Source organism: Dama dama, chromosome 12 (assembly GCF_033118175.1).
Source record: "Dama dama isolate Ldn47 chromosome 12, ASM3311817v1, whole genome shotgun sequence".
NCBI lineage: Eukaryota > Metazoa > Chordata > Mammalia > Artiodactyla > Cervidae > Dama > Dama dama.
In genome coordinates, this window is record NC_083692.1 from 24,806,411 (window position 1) to 24,830,343 (window position 23,933).

The window sequence follows — 23,933 nt, forward strand, 5'->3', positions numbered from 1 at the left end:
TCTGCATTATTCTGCTATTCATTGCTTCAATGGTTTTTATCTTGGCAATTCAGTTTTCTAATTTTGATTGGTTCCTCTTTATAGAGTCTAGTTCCTTGTTATAATAATCTGTATTTCTATTGATAATCTTTCTTAATTTCTTTAGTATTTTTATTACCTCTGCTTTGAACTCGGGATCTAGTAGACTGGTGAGATATTTCAACATTTATTCTTTTAGAAGATTTCTCTTGTTATTTTAACTGGGATTAGTTCCTCTGACTTTTCATTTTACTTAACTTACTGTCTCTGTGAATTTAGAAGAAGCAGTTATCTACTGTGATGTGAAGAGGTGTTTTTCTGTGGCAGCATCCCTGGGTAGAATGTGTGAGTCCAGTATTTTTGGTACTAGGGCTGTTTTTGGTATGGGTGCCAGTCACGTCTTTCCTCAGAGAGTGCTGACCATCCCCTTGATAGCAGGTGTGACTGGTGTTATGATTTCCAGAGCCTGCACGGGATGTTAGGCAGGGCCTCCTCTTTGCTCACAGCTCAGTACAAGGCGGTGTCTGCTTCCAAATTATTGAAGTAGAACCTCTGAAGGTTGGGTTTAGTAAGGTTCCATTGCCTTCAAGTGCATGCTTCGTCCCAAAGGAGGTGCATGCTGAAGCAAGTGAGTGCTGTGTGGTCATAGCAAACAGGGAAACTATGGTTTTGCCCAAAAGTAGCCCAAGGTTGCATCCCTTTCTTTGTTGTATTCATCCCAGATCTAGTGCTAGGCTGATGCTGAGGGCGAGGGTCCTATTGTTGCAGGAATCAAGTTGGTTGTGCTGCAACCTGGAACCTGATGGGACCAGATGCCATGATCTTAGTTTTCTGAATGTTGAGTTTTAAGCCAACTTTTTCAGTCTCCTCTTTTACTTTCATCAAGAGGTTCTTTAGTTCTTCTTCACTTTCTGCCATAAGGGTGGTGTCATCTGCATATCTGAGGTTATTGATATTTCTCCAGGCAATCTTGATTCCAGCTTGTGCTTCATCCAGCCCAGTGTTACGCATGATGTACTCTGCATATAAGTTAAAGAAGAAGGGTGACAAGATACAGCATTGACCTCCTCCCTTCCCAATTTGGAATCAGTCTGTTGCTTCATGTCCAGTTCTAATGTTGCTTCCTGACCTGCATACAGATTCCTCAGGAGGCAGGTAAGGTCGTCTGGTATTCCTATCTCTTGAAGAATTTTCCAGAGTGTGTTGTGATCCACACAGTCAAAGGCTTTGGCATAGTCAATAAAGCAGAAGTAGATGTTTCTGGAACTCTCTTGCTTTTTCAATAATCCAGCAGATGTTGGCAATTTGATCTCTAATTCCTCTGCCTTTTCTAAATCCAGCTTGAACATCTAGAATTTCATGGTTCAGGTACTGTTGAAGCCTGGCTTGGAGAATTTTGAGCATTACTTTGCTAGCGTGTGAGATGAGTGCAACTGTGTGGTAGTTTGAACATTCTTTGGCATTGCCTTTCTTTAGGATTGGAATGAAAACTGACCTTTTCCAGTCCTGTGGCCAAAGCTGAGTTTTCCAAATTTGTTAGCATATTTAGTGCAGCACTTTCACAGCATCATCTTTTAGAATCTGAAATAGCTCAACTGGAACTCCATCACCTCCACTAGTTTTGTTCATAGTGATGATTCCTAAGGCCCACTTGACTTTGCATTCCAGGATATCTGGGTCTAGGTGAGTGATCACACCATCATGATTACCTGGGTCGTGAAGATCTTTTTTGTACAGTTCTTCTGTGTATTCTTGCCACCTCTTCTTAATATCTTCTGCTTCTGTTAGGTCCATACCATTTCTGTCCTTTATTGTGTCCATCTTTGCATGAAATATTCCCTTGGTATCTCTAATTTTCTTGAAGAGATCTCTAGTCTTTCTCATTCTGTTGTTTTCCTCTATTTCTTTGCACTGATTACTGAGGAAGGCTTTCTTATCTCTCCTTGATATTCTTTGGAACTCTGCATTCAAACGGGAATATCTTTCCTTTTCTCCTTTGCTTTTTGCTTCTCTTCTTTTCACAGCTATTTGTAAGGCCTCCTCAGACAACCATTTTGCCTTTTTGCATTTCTTTTTCTTGGGAATGGTCTTGATCACTGCCTCCCGCACAAGGTCAGGAACCTCTGTCCATAGTTCTTCAGGCACTCTGTCTATCAGATCTAATCCCTTGAATCTATTTCTTACTTCCACTGTGTAATTGTAAATGATTTGATTTGAGTCATACCTGAATGGTCTAGTGGTTTTCCCTACTTTGTTCAATTTAAGACTGAATTTGGCAATAAAGAGTTCATGATCTGAGCCACAGTCAGCTCCCAGTCTTGTTTATACTGACTGTATAGAGCCTCTTCATCTTTGGCTGCAAAGAATATAATCAGTCTTGGTACTGACCATCTGGTGATGTCCATGTATAGAGTCTTCTCTTGTGTTGTTGAAAGAAGGTGTTTGCTATGACCACTGCATTCTCTTGGCAAAACTCTGTTAGCTTTTGAATAGTAGTGGTGAGAGTGGGCACCCTTGTCTTGTTCCTGATTTCAGGGGAAATGCTTTCAATTTTTCACCATTGAGGGTGATGCTTGCTGTGGGTTTGTCATATATAGCTTTTATTATGTTGAGGTATGTTCCTTCTATTCCTGCTTTTTGGAGAGTTTTAATCATAAATGAGTGTTGAATTTTGTCAAAGGCTTTCTCTGCATCTATTGAGATAATCATATGGTTTTTATCTTTCAATTTGTTAATGTGGTGTATTACATTGATTGATTTGCGGATATTAAAGAATCCTTGCATTCCTGGGATAAAGCCCACTTGGTCATGGTGTATGATTTTTTTAATATGTTGTTGGATTCTGTTTGCTAGAATTTTGTTAAGGATTTTTCCATCTATGTTCATCAGTGATATTGGCCTGTAGTTTTCTTTTTTTGTGGCATCTTTGTCTGGTTTTGGAATTAGGGTGATGGTGGCCTCATAGAATGAGTTTGGAAGCTTACCTTCATCTGCAATTTTCTGGAAGAGTTTGAGTAAGGTAGGTGTTAGCTCTTCTCTAAATTTTTGGTAGAATTCAGCTGTGAAGCCATCTGGTCCTGAGCTTTTGTTTGCTGGAAGATTTTTGATTACAGTTTCGATTTCCTTGCTTGTGATGGGTCTGTTAAGATCTTCTATTTCTTCCTGGTTCAGTTTTGGAAAGTTATACTTTTCTAAGAATTTGTCCATTTCATCCAAGTTGTCCATTTTATTGGCATAGAGCTGCTGGTAGTAGTCTCTTATGATCCTTTGTATTTCAGTGTTGTCTGTTGTGATCTCTCCATTTTCATTTTTGATTTTGTTAATTTGGTTCTTCTCTCTTTGTTTCTTAATTAGTCTTGCTAATGGTTTGTCAATTTTGTTTATTTTTTCAAAAAACCAGCTTTTAGCTTTGTTGATTTTTGCTATGGTCTCTTTAGTTTCTTTTGCATTTATTTCTGCCCTGATTTTTAAGATTTCTTTCCTTCTGCTAACCCTGGGGTTCTTCATTTCTTCCTTCTCTAATTGCTTTAGGTGTAGAGTTAGGTTATTTATTTGGTTTTTTTCTTGTTTCTTGATGTAAGCCTGTAATGCTATGAACCTTCCCCTTAGCACTGCTTTTACAGTGTCCCATAGGTTTTGGGTTGTTGTGTTTTCATTTTCATTCATTTCTATACATATTTTGATTTCTTTTTTGATTTCTTCTATGATTTGTTGGTTATTCAGAAGCGTGTTATTTAGCCTCCATATGTTTGAAGTTTTAACAATTTTTTTCCTGTAATTGAGATCTAATCTTACTGCACTGTGGTCAGAAAAGATGACTGGAATGATTTCAATTTTTCTGAATTTTCCAAGACCAGATTTATGGCCCAGGATGTGATCTATTCTGGAGAAGGTTCCGTGTGCACTTGAGAAAAAGGTGAAGTTGATTGTTTTGGGGTGAAATGTCCTATAGATATCAATTAGGTCTAGCTGGTCCATTGTGTCATTTAAGGTTTGTGTTTCCTTGTTAATTTTCTGTTTAGTTGATCTATCCATAGTTGTGAGTGGGGTATTAAAGTCTCTCACTATTATTGTGTTACTATTAATTTCCTCTTTCATACTCGTTAGTGTTTGCCGTACATATTGCAGTGCTCCTATGTTGGGTGCATATATATATTTATAATTGTTATATCTTCTTCTTTGATTGATCCTTTGATCATTATGTAGTGTCCTTCTTTGTCTCTTTTCACATCCTTTATTTGAAAGTCTATTTTATCTGATATGAGTATTGCAACTCCTGCTTTCTTTTGGTCTCCGTTTGCATGAAATATCTTTTTCCAGCCCTTCACCTTTAGTCTGTATGTGTCTCTTGTTTTGAGGTGGGTCTCTTGTAGACAGCATATATAGAGGTCTTGTTTTTGTATCCATTCAGCCAATCTTTGTCTTTTGGTTGGGGCATTCAACCCATTTACATTTAGGGTAATTATTGATAGGTGTGGTCCCGTTGCCATTTACTTTGTTGTTTTGGGTTCACGTTTATACAACTTTTCTGCATTTCCTGTCTAGAGAAGATCCTTTAGCATTTGTTGAAGAGCTGGTTTGGTGGTGCTGAATTCTCTCAGCTTTTGCTTATCTGTAAAGCTTTTGAATTCTCCTTCATATCTGAATGAGATCCTTGCTGGATACAGTAATCTAGGTTGTAGGTTATTCTCTTTCATTACTTTCAGTACGTCCTGCCATTCCCTTCTGGCCTGGAGGGTTTCTATTGATACTTTCGTACTTCAAGGCCAAATTTATTTAATTTGATATTCAATAACTCTATATATTTATTACATAATCTTATTGTCATCAATCCTAAATTAGCTCATGTGGGACCTTGAATTAAAGATCAAAAGATACTCTTGGGATACTTTTTCGCTATTGTATTTTACAGTTATAAAATTTTCATTGGGTTCTTTCTAATAGTCTCTATTTTACTGCTAAGATTTCATATCTCTTTATCAATTACAAGCATGTTTTCCTTTACTAATTGAGCCTAGTTATAGTAGCTGATTTAGCCATCTTTGTTAATTCCAATAGCTGGGTCATCCTGGGTTAATATCAGTTGATTGTTTTTGCTTGAAAATGGGTCATATTTTCTTCTTTATATGTTAAATAATTTTGAATTGCATCCTGGACATGGTGAATGATATTTTGAAGAGATACTACGTTTTTTATATTACTCCAAAAAATAGTGATTTATTTCTATTTCACTAAGCAGATTACTTGGGTAGACAAAACTGAAAACTCTGTCTCCTCTGTAGTGATGGCAATCCAAAATTTAATTCAATTCCTTTAGCCTTAGCCATGTGCTTGTAGTTCACTCAGTACATTCATGGTGCAGAGGAGAGCCAGAGACCGAGGGAGCTTATTTACAGAATGTAAGGCTCTTCTGTTTGGCTTTATCTTTTCCAGGATTTCCCTGCTCATTTTTATTTTCATAATTCTTTTCCATTATGGTTTATTACAGGATATTGAATATAGTTCCCTGAGCTATACAGTAGGACCCTGTTGTTTATTTTACACACAGTAGTTTGTATCTGGTAATTCTAAGCTCCTAATTTATCCCTCTCCACCCTCTTTCCTCTTTAGTGAATCATAAGTTTGTTTTCAATATCTGTGAATCTGTCTCTGTTTTATAAATAAGTTCATTTGTGTCATGTTTTAGATTCCACATATAAGTGATATCATATGGTATTTGTCTTTCTCTTTCTGACTGACTTCATTTACTATGATAATCTCTAGGTCTACCCATGGAATGCTATAGATGGCATTATTTCATTCTTTTTATGGTTGAATAGTACTCCATTGTATGTACGTATATGTATGTATGCATGTATCAGGCTTCCCTGTGGCTCAGTGGTAAAGAATCTACCTGCAAAGCAGGAGATGCAGGAGATGTGGGATTCAGTCTCTGAGTTGGGAAGATGCCCTGGAGCAGGTTATGGCAACCCACTCTAGCATTCTTGCAGGAAAATTCCATGGACAGAGGAGCTTCGTGGGCTACAGTTCATAGGGGTCCCAAAGAGTCAGACACAACTGAGTGAGTGTGCGTACACACACACACACACGTAATACCTTCTTCATCCGTTCATCTGTCCATGGACATTTAGGATGTTTCCATCATTGGCTGTTGTGAATAGTGCTGCTATGGACATAAGGGTGCATGCATCTTTTTGAATTATAGTTTTGTCTGGATATATGCCCAGGAGTGGGATTGCTGGATTATATAGCAACTCTATTTTTAGTTTCTTGAGGAACTGCCATGCTGTTTTCCATAGTGGCTGCAACAATTTACATTCCCACCAACACTGTAGAAGGGTTCCCTTTTCTCCATATCCTCTCGAGCATTTGTTCTTTGCAGATTCTTAATGATGGCCATTCTGATCAATGTGCCGTGGTATCCCCTCACATTAAAGCAGCTGTGGTTGCCCACACTGTTTCTCTAGCAAGAAAGCCTGCAGATTTCAGCTGCCAAGTAGGCTGAACTGGGGTCTATTCTGGTCCTAAGCATTACAAAATGGAATACTCAACTAGGGCTTTCTTCCAAATGTCAGAATCTACTTGCTTTTGGCCACTCTCCAGTGCATTCAAGTAGTTATTTATTTATTGGTCCAGCATTTATAATTATTTTTTGTGAAAATAGATAGGGTCTTCTAATAGGAGCTATTTGCCATAGTGGAATAGAGCTTCCTCTCAAATTTAAGTTTAAACAGCTATTATTTTATTTATCAGTAAAATTTAGTACCTCCTCTATGAGTCTGGCATTTAAAGCCATTCTATTCCCTATTGTGGAATAGGCAATATGCAAAAAGAAATGGCTATGTGAGAGAAGTTTTACTTGTATCATCTGCTATACAATTACAAACTAGGTTCTGGAAATGACAGTTGGTAAAAAAATAACTTTTGTATTTTAACCTGTTCCTATTTTTGTTCCACTTTTAATCTCAGGACCCTAAATGAGAATATTCTTAGTGATTTTTATGATTCTAAAAATACATACTTACTAAAAAAAAAAAGATAAAAATAATTCAATCAAAATAAAAAAGTATAAAGGACTGAAAATCACCAACATTTTACCAGAGATAACCCATTTAAAACTTGTTAAGCATCCTTCTATACAAATCTCCGTACATAAAACCCACACATACTTGTGCTATTTACTTGTTTTTTCAGTTTGACAATATATCATTAATAAGGTCACCATCAGTAATAAGTTCTACATAAAATAGCCTATATATTTTAATTTTAAAACCCTATGGATAAATATTTATGCTGCTTTTAGTTTTTCATGTCTCTTAACAACACTATTTATAAATTTTCTTCTGAAAGTCACTGGGTTAGAAGAAAAGGTAATAGAAAGGGAACAGACTTACAGGCAAGACAGACCTCGGGGCCTGTTTCAGTTTTTGTCAACTTATTGGCTTTGTGTCCACAGGCAAGTTACTGAAACTCTTTGAAAGCTGGACCACTGTCAAGGGGAGTAAAGTAAATGAGAACATGAAAAACATCTTTTATAATTCTGGGTTTTATTTTATTCCAGCCTGACTATAGCTAGGGTAGGTAAATAATTGGACACTGATAACATATATTATGTAATTAATTTAATTCTATTTAAAAGTCTCCTTAACAAAAGTGATCTCAAAACAATTTTATTCACTAATATTTAGCCATACTGGAATATAAAATGTTTGATTTTCAATGACTTTAATAGTAATAACCATTACTGTGCTTTAGTTTTCAATGAGGACATCAGTGGTAAAAAATATTTTAAAGATGTTACAATATAATTTACATATCTATTAGTAAAGAATAGCAGAGGAAATTCATTTTAGTAAGGTTAAATTTAGTATTTGGGTGGAATTTTTGCCAAGATGTCTGTGTAGAGATATTATGTAATAATTAGTAACAGAAACAATAGAACATTGTTCTATCTATAGGCTGCAAAAAATAGCAGAAAGAGAGGTAGGTTTAAACCATCTTTTCAAAGAGAGCCAAGAACTGTTCCTTTTATTGGAGCAGATTGTTCTGATTTTGAGAGGAAAATTACCTACTCCACACTGCACAATGGTAAGGCTAGGTCTGTTTTTTCTTAAGGGACTAAATGATCAGAAATATGGTAGAGAGAAAACCTGCAGCAATTTGATATCTCTGATATTTTAAAATGTGTTTTTTTCCATAATTTCTCTGGGATGTCCTTATTCTGAAGACAAGGTAACAGGAAAAAGTGTCTCAGTTAAGGGAACATTACCAGGAAAAAAAGAGAGGTGGAAATCATCAACAGTGAACAAACCAGACAAAAACACTAAACTGATCGGATTGGAAGATGAATAAATTTTCAGTTTTATGTTCTTTATCCATATACCTTAAAGATCCTCAACATTCTTTATTCCTCCTAAATATATTTTTTTTCCATTTAATTCCTTAGCTCAGGGATTGGCATTATTTTCTATGAAGTTGCCTAAGCTTAAAACCTAAATTGATCTATTTGTACTCCTCACTTCTCAAGTCTACATGGATCATACCACACAGGTGTCATTTACTATGTGTTTACCATGTGGCAGGCACTGTGTACTTTATAAACATTTTATCCTTACAATAACAAGAGCAGGTTTTTTAACCCAACAAAGGTAGGTTTGTTTTACCCGTATTTTAAGGGAAGCACAGAATGGTTAAGATATGGTTACAATCCAATTAAGACAGAGTCTGTTTTATTAAACACTGTGGTGTACCTCCCACACTTTGCATGACTCTTGCAAAAACATGAGCCTTCCCTTTATCGCCATTCATCTAGATTGGTATAGAGCATCCTAAGTGTTCTGCCTCTGTGCCACCTTCCAGTTTATTTTGGTAAGGATAGTAAACTCTTTGAAATATACCTGAAAATGTCTTTGTTTCAAAATCTTTGAAAGCTTCCCTCCCTAAGACATACAAGTAATTTACAATGTGACTACAACCGAACATTCCAGAGTCATCTCCTAAAGTTATTTTTAATGATCCCTTGACTTTAAACACACTTGCTTTTCTCAAAAACACTGCTGACTCAGTAGTGTCTTTGCTCACATTGTGTGTTTTTGCTACAGAAGCCTTCTCATTCTGTTCTGCTTGAAGATATTCTTTACTCTCTAAGCCAGAATTAGTCACTGTTTCTTCTGTGCTCTAAAGAATTGTTAATATATATTAAATAGAAAAACTACATTTTATAATGAATAAGACTGTCCCTTGTACCAGACATTAAATGTCTTTAGGATCATTCATTTAATCCACAAATATTTACTAATTATAACTGACTTACATTAAAGTAATTTCTATTAATCAGAGAGACTTTTAAGAGAGTAAAAAGGGAAGCAACAGAGTATGAGAATATATGTGCAATACATATACCAAACAAAGGACTCATACAGAATATACAAGGAATGCCTACTAATAAATAAGAAAACACATTTACCCTAAGTTTTAAAACATGAAACACATCAACAGTCACTTCACAAAAGAGGATATCCAAATGGCCAATAAACATATGAAAATGTGCTCAACATCATTAGCAATCAGAGAAATACATATATTTAAATCATTTTTGGTCAATCTCTGAAATGGTTAAAATGAAAAGACTGACAATACTAAATGTTAGTGAGAATATGAAGTTAACTGGAATTCTCCAGTAGTCTCCCACATTGCAGGGTTTTTTTTTAATGCCTGTGACCCCAGGGAAGCCCCCTAAATGCTGAAGAGAATATAAATTCATCATGTATTTGGGAAAATGGCAGAATCAAGTAAAATTATTCATTTATATACCCTATGATCCAGTACCTCTAGATCATACCTAGCTTGTCTACTAAGTGTATACCTAATGAGATTATGTATACATATGTACATTAAGACATATTCAAGACTGTTTATGACAGCATTATTTATAACAGCTGCTACCTGGAAATTACCCAAATAGCCTTCATCATAAGAATGGATAACTAAAGTGTATATTCAATATAACAAAAACACAACAGTTAACCATTGCTATACAGGTAAAATAATTCACGGTGATAGAAGTCAGACGACAGTAATTACCTTTGAAGAAGAGGTAAGGTGTAATGATTGGAAGTGAGTATCAAGAGATTTCTGTGATGTTGTGATATTCTCTTTATCTGTGGTGGTTATTCAGATGTGTTATCTGTCATAATTAAACAAGCTTTATATTTATGATTTTATGTCTTTTATGTACAACTCGTATAAAATATTATACATCATTAAAAAGTGTATTTTAGAAAAAAGAACCCACACAAAAGCTATGAAACTGGATGAGATAACCAAGTTTAAATACAGAAGAAACAAATGCCAAATAAATTATTATTGAATGAATGAATGGGTAAATCAGAGATTTAAAGAAATTTAAGAACATCAATCCAAGTAAGAAAAGGGGTATCAGAAACTAACACATATTGAAGTAAACATTTCCTAAGTCAGTTTGCTATATTCACGTAGGAAGATCATATAAACAATGTGTTGTATCTACACTACTACTAATGCTCATTATCATAAAAGAATCTGGACTCTGGGTCTGAATCTGACTTCCACAATATTTGCTGTGTGACCTTGGACATTCTTAATGCTTTTGTCTCATCTTTCTCACTTATGAATAGGAACAAGAAGAATACCCACTTCATATGTTTGTTATGAGGATTAAAATCAGTTAGTAGTTTTAAAGCAACTGACACAGTGTTTGAGACACTGATCGTTAAACAACCAGTTCAGTTCAGTTCAGTCGCTCAGTCATGTCCGACTCTTTGCGACCCATGGACTAAAGCACGCCAGGCCTCCCTATCCATTACCAACTTCTGGAGTTTACTCAAACTCATGTCTATTGAGTTGCTGATGCAATCCAACCATCTCATCCTCTGTTGTCCCCTTCTCCTCCTGCCTTCAATCTTTCCCAGCTTCAGGGTCTTTTCTAAGGAGTCACACCAGGTGGCCAGCGTATTGGAGCTTCAGCATCAGTCCTTCCAATAACTATTCAGGATTGATTTCCTGTAGGATTGACTGGTATGATCTCCTTGCAGTCCAAGGGACTCTCAAGAGTCTTCTCGAACACCACAGTTCAAGAGCATCAATTCTTCAGAGCTCGGCAATTTTTATGGACCAACTCTCATATCCTTACATGACTATTGGAAAAACCATAGCCTTAACAAGATGGACCTTTGTTGGCAAAGTAATGTCTCTGCTTTTTAATATGTGGTCTAGATTGGCCATAACTCTTCTTCAAAGGAGCAAGCGTCTTTTAATTTCATGGCTGCAGTTATCACATGCAGTGATTTTGGAGCCTAAGAAAATAAAGTCTGTCACTGTTTTCACTGTTTCCCCATCTATTTGCCATGAAATATTGGGACTAGATGCCATGATCTTAGTTTTGTGAATGTTGAGTTTTAAGCCAACTTTTTCACTCTCCTCTTTCACTTTCATCAAGAGGCTCTTTAGTTCCTCTTCGCTGTCTGCCATAATGGGGGTGTCATCTGCAAATCTGAGGTTAGTGATATTTCTCCAGGCAATCCTGATTACAGCTTGTCCTTCCTCCAGCCCAGTGTTTCTCATGATGTACTCTGCATATAAGTTAAATAAGCAGGGTGACAATATACAGCCTTGATGTACTCCTTTTCCGATTTGGAACCTGTCTGTTGTTCCATGTCCAGTTCTAACTGTTGCTTCCTGGCCTGCATACAGATTTCTCAGGAGGCAGGTAAGGTGGTCTAGTATTCCCATCTCTTTCAGTATTTTCCACAGTTTGTGGTGATCCACATAGTCACAGAATTTGGCACAGTCAATAAAGCAGAAGTACATGTTTTTCTGGAACTCTCTTGCTTTTTCAATGATTCAATGGATGCTGGCAATTTGATCTCTAATTCCTCTGCCTTTTCTATATCCAGCTTGAAAACATCTGGAAGTTCATGGTTCATGTACTGTTGAAGCCTGACTTGAAGAATTTTGAGCATTACTTTACTAGTGTGTGAGATGAGTGCAATTGTGCGGCAGTCTGAACATTCTTTGGCATTGTCTTTCTTTCGAACTGGAATGAAAATTGACCTTTTCCAGTCCTGTGGTCAATATTGAGTTTTCCAAATTTGCTGGCATACTGAGTGCAGCATTTTCACAGCATCATCTTCTAGGATTTGAAATAGCTCAACTGGAATTCCATCATCTCCACTAGCTTTGTTCATAGTGATGCTTCCTAAGGCCCACTTGACTTTGCATTCCAGGATATCAGGCTCTAGGTGAGTGATCATACCATCGCTATTATCTGGGTCGTGAAGATCCTTTTTGTATAGTTCTTTGTGTATTCTTGCCACCTCTTCTTAATATCTTCTGCTTCTGTTAGAACCATACCATTTCTGTCCTTTATTGTGCCCATCTTTGCATGAAATGTTCCCTTGGTATCTCTAATTTTCTTAAAGGGATTTATAGTCTTTCCCATTCTATTGTTTTCCTCCATTTCTCTGCATTGATCACTGAGGAAGGCTTTCTTATTTCTCCTTGCTGTTCTTTGGAACTCTGCATTCAAATGGGTATATCTTTCCTTTTCTCATTTGCCTTTCACTTCTTTTTTTTTTTTCACAGCTATTTGTAAGGCTTCCTCGGACAACCATTTTGCCTTTCTTTTCCTTGGTATGGTCTTGATCCCTGTCTCCTGTACAACGTCATGAACCTCTGTCCATAGTTCATCAGGCCCTCTGTCTATCAGATCTAGTCCCTTGAATGTGTCGCTTCCACTGTATAGTCATAAGGGATTTGATTTAGGTCATACCTGAATGGTCTAGTGGTTTTCCATACTTTCTTCAATTTAAGTCTGAAATTGGCAATAAGGAATTCATGATCTGAGCCACCATCAGCTCCCGGTCTTGTTTTTGCTGACTGTATAGAGCCTCTCCATCTTTGGCTGCAAAGAATATAATCAATTTGATTTCGGTGTTGACCATCTGATGATGTCTATGTGTAGAGTCTTCTCTTGTGTTGCTGGAAGAGGGTGTTTGCTATGACCAATGCCTTCTTTTGACAGAACTCTATTAGTCTTTGCCCTGCTTCATTGTGTACTCCAAAGCCAAATTTCCCTGTTACCTCAGGTATTTCTCAACTTCCTATTTTTGCATTCCAGTCCCTTATAATGAAAAGGACATCTTTTCTGGGCGTTAGTTCTAGAAGGTCTTTTAGGTGTTCATAGAATCGTTCAGCTTCTTCAGCATTACTGTGATACAGAATGGTTTGCCTTGGAAATGAACAAACAGAAACCATTCTGTTGTTTGAGATTGCACCCAAGTACTAAATTTTGGACTCTTCTGTTGACTATGACGGCTACTCCATTTCTTCTAGGGGATTCTTGCCCACAGTAGTAGATATAATGGCAAAATGATTTGATTTTGTGAGCTCATGTTACTAAAGTTCATATAAATCAGTAAACTGAAAAACTACTAGATACAATAATAGTGTTTCATAAAAAGTAGTTAAAGGATTCATTCAGCAAACAAACAGATTTTCTATACCCTAGCAATAATCATTTAAAAGTACAATGTAAGCATTCTGCTTTTGGGTAGAGTGCAGTAGATCACAGCAGGTCAATACTTAACACCATAATGAGTAGAATCAAATAATTACAAAAATCCTACTTTTATAGACAGTAAGGAGCTTCAGACCAATAAACTAGACAAAATAAAATTCTAGAAATGAGGAAACTTTTCTAAGTGAAAATAATCTCTGGCTTTTCCTACCATCCACCTATCTCCACTGGTGCTATTTGCTGATTTTGGTCACAGGGCTGCCCATCAGCTTTTCCAGGCAGAGAACTTTTGTTGGGATTTAAAGAAACCAGAAAGCTATTAGACATTTAGAAATTGGAAACCTGAATTGACTTAAACAAATGGTTGTTTTTTCCCTGGGAGCAACTGTGGATTGCAGTGCTGTGCACAAGTCCGTAAGGTTAGACAAAAACCTACTGAAAGGCGGAGGACAATCTTTTGCATTCTTCATGGTACTTAAGAAAGATCTGCCAGGGAAGTAAGCCTAACCAAAGAACAATGAAACTTCCCACTTCAAGATATATGCCAGTGTTTGAGGCTTATATTGTTTAGGCTGGAGGCAAGAGAGTCAGGCTAGAATGTAATATTATTAACGCTAAGTCTCCTACAGTGACAGGAAGGAATGGATGAAAACCCACCGTGTTCTCAATCGAGTTCTAACCCAGCGAAATTTCTGACTGAACTGGAGTGATCACTTCCTCATGCTTTCTGCCTGTTGGCAGAACTGAAGACATTATGATGGATGATAAATCATCTATAACCAATATGGTTCTTTTACACACAAAAACAGATTCATTTGGAAAATATTATAAAAGTTTAGTGATTCTGTTTATAAATAAAAATAAATTTATACACATAAATTACAAATGGATTAAAGTTAATATTTAAATATCTCTATTTTAAATAAATTCACCCAACTGGCAATATAATTTGGCATAACTACCTTAGAAAACAGTTTGTGATTTCATCCAGAAACTATATATTACTGAAACTCAGGAATTTCATTCCTCTGTGTATACTTCAGAGAAACTCTTACATATATTTTTATAAGACTATTGTAGCAACACTTTTCTTAATAGTTCCAAGTGGAAATAAGTTGAATGTCCATCAACAGAAGGAGGTCTCAATAATTTGTGGCACAATGTACTATTTTACAGCAAAAAATAAAACAAAACAAATACAGTCCCCCTAAAACTTTAGCTGTAAACAACAATATGATGAATCTCATAGCATTGAAAAACAGAAGCAAGGCACAATAGATTGTATTCAATTCATATAAAGTTCAAAGAGAAACAAAAATAAATTATAATATTTATGGATGTATACATATATAGTAAAACTAAATAAAAGCAAGGAACGGATAATGATAAAAATTCAGAATATTGGGTGGAAGAGATGGTTGTAATTGGGCCAAGAATGTATTTGCTCTTTATCCCTTAAGACTTTGGCCAAGCATCTATTCACTCTGAGGTGATTTACTATAATTAATAAATATGCTTAATTCAAACTATGTATGAACTAAATAATGATTTCAGGTGCTAGAAACATTGTAAAAGACTACCACATCTGACAAAAATTGAATTAGCTTCATCAACCAATCAAAAACTTTTAAGAGTAAATATACAGATGGTGGCTCAGAGGTAAAGAATCTGCCTGCAATGTGGGAGACCCAGGTTTGAACCCTGGGTTGGGAAGATCCCTTGGAGAAGGCAATAGCTAACTACTCCAGTATTTTTGCCTAAAAAATTCCAAGGACAGAGGAGCCTGGTGAGCCACAGTTCATGGGCTTGCAAAGAGTTGGACACAACTGAGGAACTAACATTTCATTTTTCATACAGATGCATATTTATTTATACATGGTATACTATGGAGAGTATATTTCAAATTTAAATGAAATTGTACTATTTAGATAGTTTTAAATTACTCATATATTAACCAAATAAAATAAACATTACAACCAGATGTTTCACATTACCTCTAACCAAAACAAAATGATATTAGCTGAAAATACTAATGCTGCCAACAAATGCTGACAAGATATTTTATGACAATTTTTCTTCCAACACTTTTGAAAGGAAGAATCAGTTTCACATTTTTTTATGCCTCGGGCCTCAAATGCTCTGAAGTTGTTTTAGATGTAATAACAGGAACTGATGGGGAAAAAAATCACTTATATGTCATCTATGAATCATGCTTCTTTTCCCCAAGGTATCTCTTGAGGAATAACTGTCATAATTCTAGAAGTAAAAAAAATCATAATAAAAAACTACTCTTTTAGAGAAAAAGTCACTACTAAAAATAGGCAACATTTCTGCTTATTAATTAAACTAATAAAAGAGCATATTTATCTTCTGTTTCTAGGATGGACCTTCCCCAAAGCAACAATTTTGGTCCACTATTAAGATCTCATATAACTCTTTTAGGTAATTCCATTTAGTAGCATGGCTCAACTAACTTTCGTATAATGACAAATCTCAGTATGAACTGAAAGATGGAATTATCTTTCTTTTGAATTACAGGCTGATTAACATAAGGTTACTTAAGAGGAATCTCAAATTCAGTAAGACCAAAACTTACCTCACTTCCTCTCAAACATTCCTTTTTCCTCTCCTCTTTAAATTAACAGCAACACAATCTACTTAGCTTCCCAAATCAGAAACCTGAGTCAATCTTTCCACTTTCCCTTAAATATTCAATAAATCACCAAGTATTGTTGATTCTATTTTCTTAAATAATATTTCTTGAATATGGGTTCATTTTCTTCAACCTCATGGTCATGCTTCAGTTCAAGTCTCAATCACTGCCTATATTCCTGCAATCTGGTTTCCTTCCTTATAAATGGAACCTCCTCTTCTCCACTGAAATAAGATCTTTCATTCATTAAAATAAAATCATCACCCTGATTATGCCAATTTCTTTCTTAAAATCACATAATGGCACCCGATAGTTTTCAGTTTCTTAACATGGCATAAAGGTTCAATGCCAGTCCTACATCTCAACAGTCTTCATTTTATACCCTATGATCTGGTGTCATATTATCTCCTGTTTATAATTTCACAAATGCCTTGCTGATTATCTTTTTGAATAAGTGTCCTACCTATATACTCCATAGAATATTTTCTTCACCTTTATCATTTAACACATATTGCAATTATAAGAGCACCTTTAAGCATCACAAAAAATTAATTTCAACAAGCTCAGTTTTATTAATTCCCATTTTATCTTCTGAAAAATGAGATCTGGATTAGACTTAAGGTTCTTCCCAGCTAAACTATTTTATGAATTTATATCAAGTTGGAAAGAGTCTCTTTACATGCCTGACTTTTCTCCCCAACTTTCTGCTAGAATATAACCATGGTATTAATTCCTGATGTTGCCCATACAAGACACCTGAGATACTGAACACTTTATGTTCATAAAGAACATAAAGATTAATGAATTCAACTTATTTAAAAATAATGTAACCAATTAAAGAACTATTTACTAACAGCTTGAATTTATTTTTGAAATTGATTTAGAAAAGTGTGATCAAATCAAAGTTAACAATTTGTTAAAATCTTTACATGTCATTGTTAACAGTTTAACTCAGTCTTGTTTATCCTTGACTACTGTTATCCAGTTGTTAAATTTTATTCATGGAAAAGATAGTAAGTTCAGTTCTCATTAGATTTTAAACTGCTTTTAGAGAAGGGCCACATGTTATGCTAGAATACTAACATTCCACAGAATTTAGTAAAATGTAAAGACAGAAAAATGTGACTATGCTGTAATATTCAAAGAGTAAGGTCAATTTTTCAGTTATTGTACTGTTAATTTTAAATTGAAACTGGCCTACTATGTTATCAAAGGAGCCAGTAAAATTTATTAGAAGACTAATATTTACAATGGGTGAGAGACTATAGGAAAAAGAAATTAAAATGATAAAGAAATACTTTATGCAAAATAATGTTTATATACAGTGCTTTCTTAAGTAAATTTTCAATGAGTTTTACAAGAAAGGGTTCCTTTTTTGACTTTCCTACCATGTATTGATGATGGTAGATGAAATCGGACGATGATTATCTGATACGCATATTTTAATTCAAACAGAATAACTGGGAGTTAAATGATATCCCAACACAGGTAAAGATTCAATAGTATAAAGAAAAGACAATTTATTGCCCACCTTCCCGCCAAGATACTAAGTTTTTGTAGAGGTGAAAAATGCCATACTATACCTTGATTTCTTCTATTTCATCTGGTACTATCTTGTATGCTGATATAGTCCCACCCAACCTGAAATTAGGAGAGAAAAATATTCTCAAAACCGGCAACAGTGTATTAAAAAATATGGACTATTTTTGTTATTAGCAGCAGAGTGCCACCAGTAATTGCCCATTACCCACCCCAATAACTATGGAGGAGAAAACAACCATTTTGTGCTCAGGTTTTCCATACAGTTGTTTAAAAAGACAGATAATAAATGACTACTGAAGGAGGAAACGTAAGTTAGATTTTTAATCATAATTAAGTTTCTCTTATTGATGGTTTTTATGATGCTCAAACTGCCACTTTGATTAACAGATTCTGTCACAACTAAGACGTATCAAGAACAGTATCTGACGTTTCTGTTTTCATGGCATCATGAAACACAGCTAGGTTTAAAATACTTATCAATTCAACATACCATCAGTATTCTATAGCACTGCACTCAGGTAGACTGATTCCAAATTTCATGTTATTTCCCTTACAACGTGCTGCTTTCCTGACTCAAAGAAAGACTATGCTAGAAGTAGCAGTAGAATAATTAACTTACTCTAGTCAATATGTGAAAGTATTATATTGGCTGTAACAGTGGTAGTTCGAGCAATAATATTACAGTTAGTAGTATACTGAGTATTTACTATACGCCAAACATTCAATCGTCAGGTTTTACATGTTTATTTTCTCATTTAACTCTAATAAATTATAATAAGGATTATGAAAAAATGAGACAAGCAGTTTTTGAAAGTCTCACAACTAGAAATGGCAGATGGGGCTTAAGATAAGCAGTCTTATCTTCCAAAAATTGATAAGCAGATTTTTTAAATTCATATGACAATTTAAGGGACACAGAATAATCAAACAATCTTGAAAAGATGAAAGTTGGAGGATTTATATTTTCTGATATCAAGTTACTAAAGAGCTACAATAATTAAGACAACGTGGAGCTGGCATAATAATACACATACAAAGCAATAGAGTACAACTGAAAGTCTGGAAACAAATATCACATTTATGGTCAACTAGCTTTTGTTTTCCTTTTATTTTATTGTAAATATTGTAATTTGACATTTTAACCATTTTTAAGTGTACAATTAAATGATAAATGATGAGCAACCATCAGTACTATTCCTAAAACTTACCCATCCCATAAACAGAAACTCTATATAAAAAAAAAAAAAAAAAAACCCAGAAACTCTATAATCATTAAGGAATAACTTCTCATTTTCCCCTACCCCCATTTCCCTGTAACTACTAACCAACTTTGTCTTTACGAATTTGACTACTCTAGGAAACTCACAAAGAGAAACCATACAATATTTGTCCTTTTGTGTCTGGAAAATGTCACTGTGTCTAGTTTTCAAGCTTTATCCACACTGTAGCACCGTATCAGAACTTCATTCCTTTTTTATGACCGTATAATTTCCACTGTATGTATATACCATATTTATTTATCCATTCATCTGTTAATGGAAACTTAGATGGCTTCAATTTTCTGGCTACTGTAAACAATACTGCAATAAACATTAGCATACACTATCTGAATCTCTCTTTCCAGTTCTTTTGGATATTTACCTAGGAGGTGGAACTGCTCAATCATATAGTAATTCCAAGTTTAGCATCTGAAAGACCACCAGTTTTCTGAAGTGACTGTACAGATTTTATTGATACACTACCACCAAGAATGCATGAGGGTTCCAATTTATCCACATCCTCATCAATACTTGTTATTCTATTTTTTTAATGGCTACCCTAATGGGTATAAAGTATCTTTTCATATTCTTACTGGCCACATGTGTCTCTTATCTAAAGAAATAACGATTCAAGTGCTCTGACAATTTTTAAATCGGGTTTTCTTTTTGCTGGTAAGCTGTATATATACATTCTGGATATTAAACCCTTATCTAAGATATTATTTCCAGATATTTTCTCTCATTCTGTAGGTTGTCTTTTACTTTCTTGATAATAGACTTTGATGCACAAAAACTTTTAATTTTGGTGAAGTCCAGTTTATGTACTTTTTTCTTTCATTGCTCACCTTCCTGGTGTAATGCATAAGAATCCATTGCCAAATCCAATGTCTTGAAGGTTTATTACTATATTTTCTTGAAAGTGTTTTATTATTTTAGTGCTTCTATTTAGGGTACTGATCCATTTTGAGTTAATGTTTGTATATGGCACGAGATATGATTTTAAGTTAATTATTTTCCATGTGGAAATCCAATCACTTAGTACCATTTCTTTCCGAAAGCTGTTCTCACAGCTTTGACTCAGCACCTTTGTCTAAAGTCAGTTTTCCATGGATACAGGTTTATTTCTGGATCCTTAATTTTATACTATTGGTCTATAGGTCTATCTTTATTTTTAGATGCTATTTTAAATGGAGTAGTTTTTAATTTGCTCTTCAGATTGTTCATTGCTGATGTATAGAAACAAATGATTTTCCTGTGTTCATCTTGTACTTTGCAACTTTTCTGAACTTGATTATTGACTCTAGTAACTTTCTTTTGGATTCTCTAGGATTTTCTATACACAGGATCATGTTATCTGTGAATAGAGATAGATTTACTTCTCACTTAACCATCTGGATACCTTTTATGTCCTGTCTTTGTCTAAATACTATGGTTAGAACTTCCAGTGCAATGTTCAGTATCAGTGGTGAAGCTTTCCATTTTTCACAACTGAATATGATGTCAGTTGTGGGATTTTCACAAATGCTTTTTATCAGGTTAAGTAGGTCCCCTTCTACTTCTAGATTTCTGAGTGTTTTTACCATGGAAATATGCTGGGTTTTTGTTAAATGTTTTCTCTGTGTCAAATGAGATGATCATGTGGTTTTTTGCCTTTCAATCTTTCTCTTAATGTGGTACATTACAGTAATTAATTTTCCTATGTTGAACTACCCTTGAATTCCTAGGGGTAATCTGACTTGGTCACCATGTATAATCCTTTTAATACATTTGGATTCAGTGCCTTAATATTTTCTTGAGTCCTCAAAAAAAAAAAAAAAAAGGATTATACATGGTGACCAAATCAGATTAACCCAGGAATTCAAGGGTAGTACAACATAAGAAAATGTTGAACTTTCTTTGGGATTGGAATGAAAACTGACCTTTCCCTGTCTGTGGCCACTGCTGAGTTTTTCAAATTTGCTGGCATATTGACTGCAACACTTTAACAGCATCATCTTTTAGGATTTGAAATAGCTCAGCTGGAATTCTATCACCTCTACTAATAGTAATGCTTCCTAAGGTCCACTTGACTTCACACTCAAAGATGTCTGGCTTGAGGTGAGTGACCACACCATCATGGTTATCTAAATTCAAATTCATTAGGAATAGAAATATTTAAAGGTAATTCAAAGTTTCTCAAATATAGTTTGATTTTTCTCCCCAAGTCATATCTTCCTCTGGTACAGTTTTCCACATTTTTTGTTATGTTAAATGTTAATTGACCCACTAGTGCATGTCAGAAGTGTGAAAATCTTTTAAATGTCTACCTTTCTCAACCCCTACATAACATTCCCTGGTGTCTCAGATGGTAAAGCGTCTGCCTACAATGAGGGAGACCTGGATTCAATCCCTGGGTTGGGAAGATCTCCTGGAGAAGGAAATGGCAACCCACTCCAGTGTTCTTGCCTGGAAAATCCCATGGACAGAGGATACTGGCAGGCTACAGTCCATGAGATCGCAAAGAGACGGACACGACTGAGCGACTTCACTTTCACATAATTTAATGACAGTCATATTTTTATTTGCCATAATTTATCTGGAAAGTATTCATTCCTCCATCTTCACTTTCTTACTTTAAGATTTTATTATTTCTAACCATGGTTTTAGGAGTATCCTCATAGCTGTACAAATCTTTTCACAATGTAATTTTTGCCATGTCACATCCTAATTAATTTATGGGCAATACCTTAAGAAGTGTGATGAAAATTCCTTTAATAAACTTGATTCCTTAAGTCTATTTCTTGTTTCGTTTCCTGTTACCCCTTCATAGCACCTGTTTGTTACAACCATGCCAATTGTCAACAGTTTCATAAATGCATTAGGCAATCCTTTGCTTTATGTCTCTCAATTACCTGTACCTTGAATACTCTTCTCCATCCCCAAAACTTCAAATCACCTTTCAGGAATCAAATACCACTTTCAGAACACTTATACAAACTCTGGAAGCAGAAATAGGCATTTCCTCTACTATGAATAGTGCCTTACTCATATTTGCACTATAGCTTTTCTTCTATTATTGTAATTATCTGCTTAGAGATCTATATTCTCCACTAGATAATGAAGGTACAGATTATATTTAAATTACTTTCTATACTTGGCAAATAGTGGGTACTTGTAGTTTGAAAAATCAGCACACATTTGGTGAATGAATGAATTAGTTCAGGGGAGTCAGACATATGAAATTTCACCAAGATCCTGAGCAAAAATCTTTTTTCAAAGCAGTATCTACAGACTTCTGGATCAACATGGCAAAGTAGGAAGATGTGGAAATCAACATCCTGCATGAACACATCAAAAATAGATCTATATTACTCTAGGAGGTGGGTCAAAAAAGATCTTGGTTTATGGAAGAGTGTGTTCTGCCTATGTTTTCCTCTAGGAGTTTTATGGTATAGCCTTATACTTAGGTCTTTAATCTATTGTGAGTTTATTTTTGTGTGTGGTGTTCGGGAGTTTTCTAATTTCATTCTTTTATATGAAGCAGTTCAGTTTTCCAAGCACTACTTATTAAAGAGGCTGTCTTTTCTCCACTGTACATTCTTTGCTTCTTTTGTGATAAATTAATAGATCATAAGTGTGGGGGATTATTTCTGGGCTTGCTATCCTGTTCCATTGATCTGTAAGTTAGTTTTTATGCCAAAATCATATGGTTTTGATTACTGTAGTTTTGCTATTCATAGTCTTTTGAGTTTCCATACAAATTGTAAAATATTTTTGTTCTAGATCTGTGAAAAATGCCATTGGTAATTTGATAGGGATTGCATTAAATCTGTAGATTCTTTGGGTAGTACAGTCATTTTCACAATATTGATTCTCCCAATTCAAGAAAATGGTATATTTCTCCCATCTGTGCCATCCTGATCTTAAAGTTTTCATCAGTATCTTATAGCTTTCTGAGTCCAGGTCTTTTGTCTCCTTAGGTAGGTTTATTCCTAGGTATTTCATTCTTTTTCATGTGACGGTAAATGGGATTGTTTCCTTAATTTCTCTTTTACCTTCTATACTGTTGATGAGAATGTAAACTGGCACAAACACTATGGAGAACAGTATGGAGATTCCTTAAAAAATAAAAAGAGAGCAACTATATGATGCAGCAATCCCACTCCTAGGCATATACCTGGAGAAAATCATAATTTTAAAAGGTACATGCACCCCGATGTTCACTGCAACACTATTTTAAATAGTCAGGACATGGAAGCAACCTAAATGTCCATTGACAGAAAAATAAAGAAGATGTGTTTCATATACAATGGAATATTATATTATTCAGCCATAAAAAAGAATGAAATAGTGCCATTGGCAGCAACATGGCTGGACCCAGAGAATGCCATACTGAGTTAAGTATGACAGAAAGAAAGTATCATATCATATCACTTATATATGGAATCTAAAATATGGCACAAATAAATGTATCTACAAAACAGAAATACAGTCACAGATGTAGAAAACAATCTTATGGTTGCTGGGGTAAAATGGCTGGGAGGAAGGATTAACTGGTAGATTTGGATGGACATACAGAGAAGGCAATGGCACCCCACTCCAGTACTCTTGCCTGGAAAATCCCGTGGATGGAGGAGCCTGGTAGGCTGCAGTCCATGGGGTCGTGAAGAGTCAGACATGACTGAGTGACTTCACTTTCACTTTTCACTTTTATGCACTGGAGAAGGAAATGGCAACCCACTCGTGTTCTAGCCTGGAGAATCCCAGGGATGGGGTCGCACAGAGTCGGACACGACTGAAGTGACTTAGCAGTAGCAGCATACATAATACTATATAAAACAGATAACTAATAAGGACCTACTGTACAGCACAGGGACTTCCACTCATACTCTTCTAATAGCCTATATGGGAAAGAATCTGGAAGAGT

General features: G+C 35.2%; 1 protein-coding gene across 3 annotated transcripts in view; it reads right to left on the minus strand.

Annotated features, from left to right (window-relative positions):
- Positions 1 to 23,933, minus strand: part of GPHN (gephyrin) — a 531,607-nt gene that overhangs the window by 321,702 nt on the left and 185,972 nt on the right. For all 3 annotated transcript variants that reach the window (XM_061156856.1, XM_061156854.1, XM_061156855.1), the window contains exon 3: positions 17,810 to 17,867. In XM_061156856.1, coding sequence (XP_061012839.1) covers positions 17,810 to 17,867 — 58 coding nt within the window. The remainder of the gene's footprint in view (positions 1 to 17,809; positions 17,868 to 23,933) is intronic.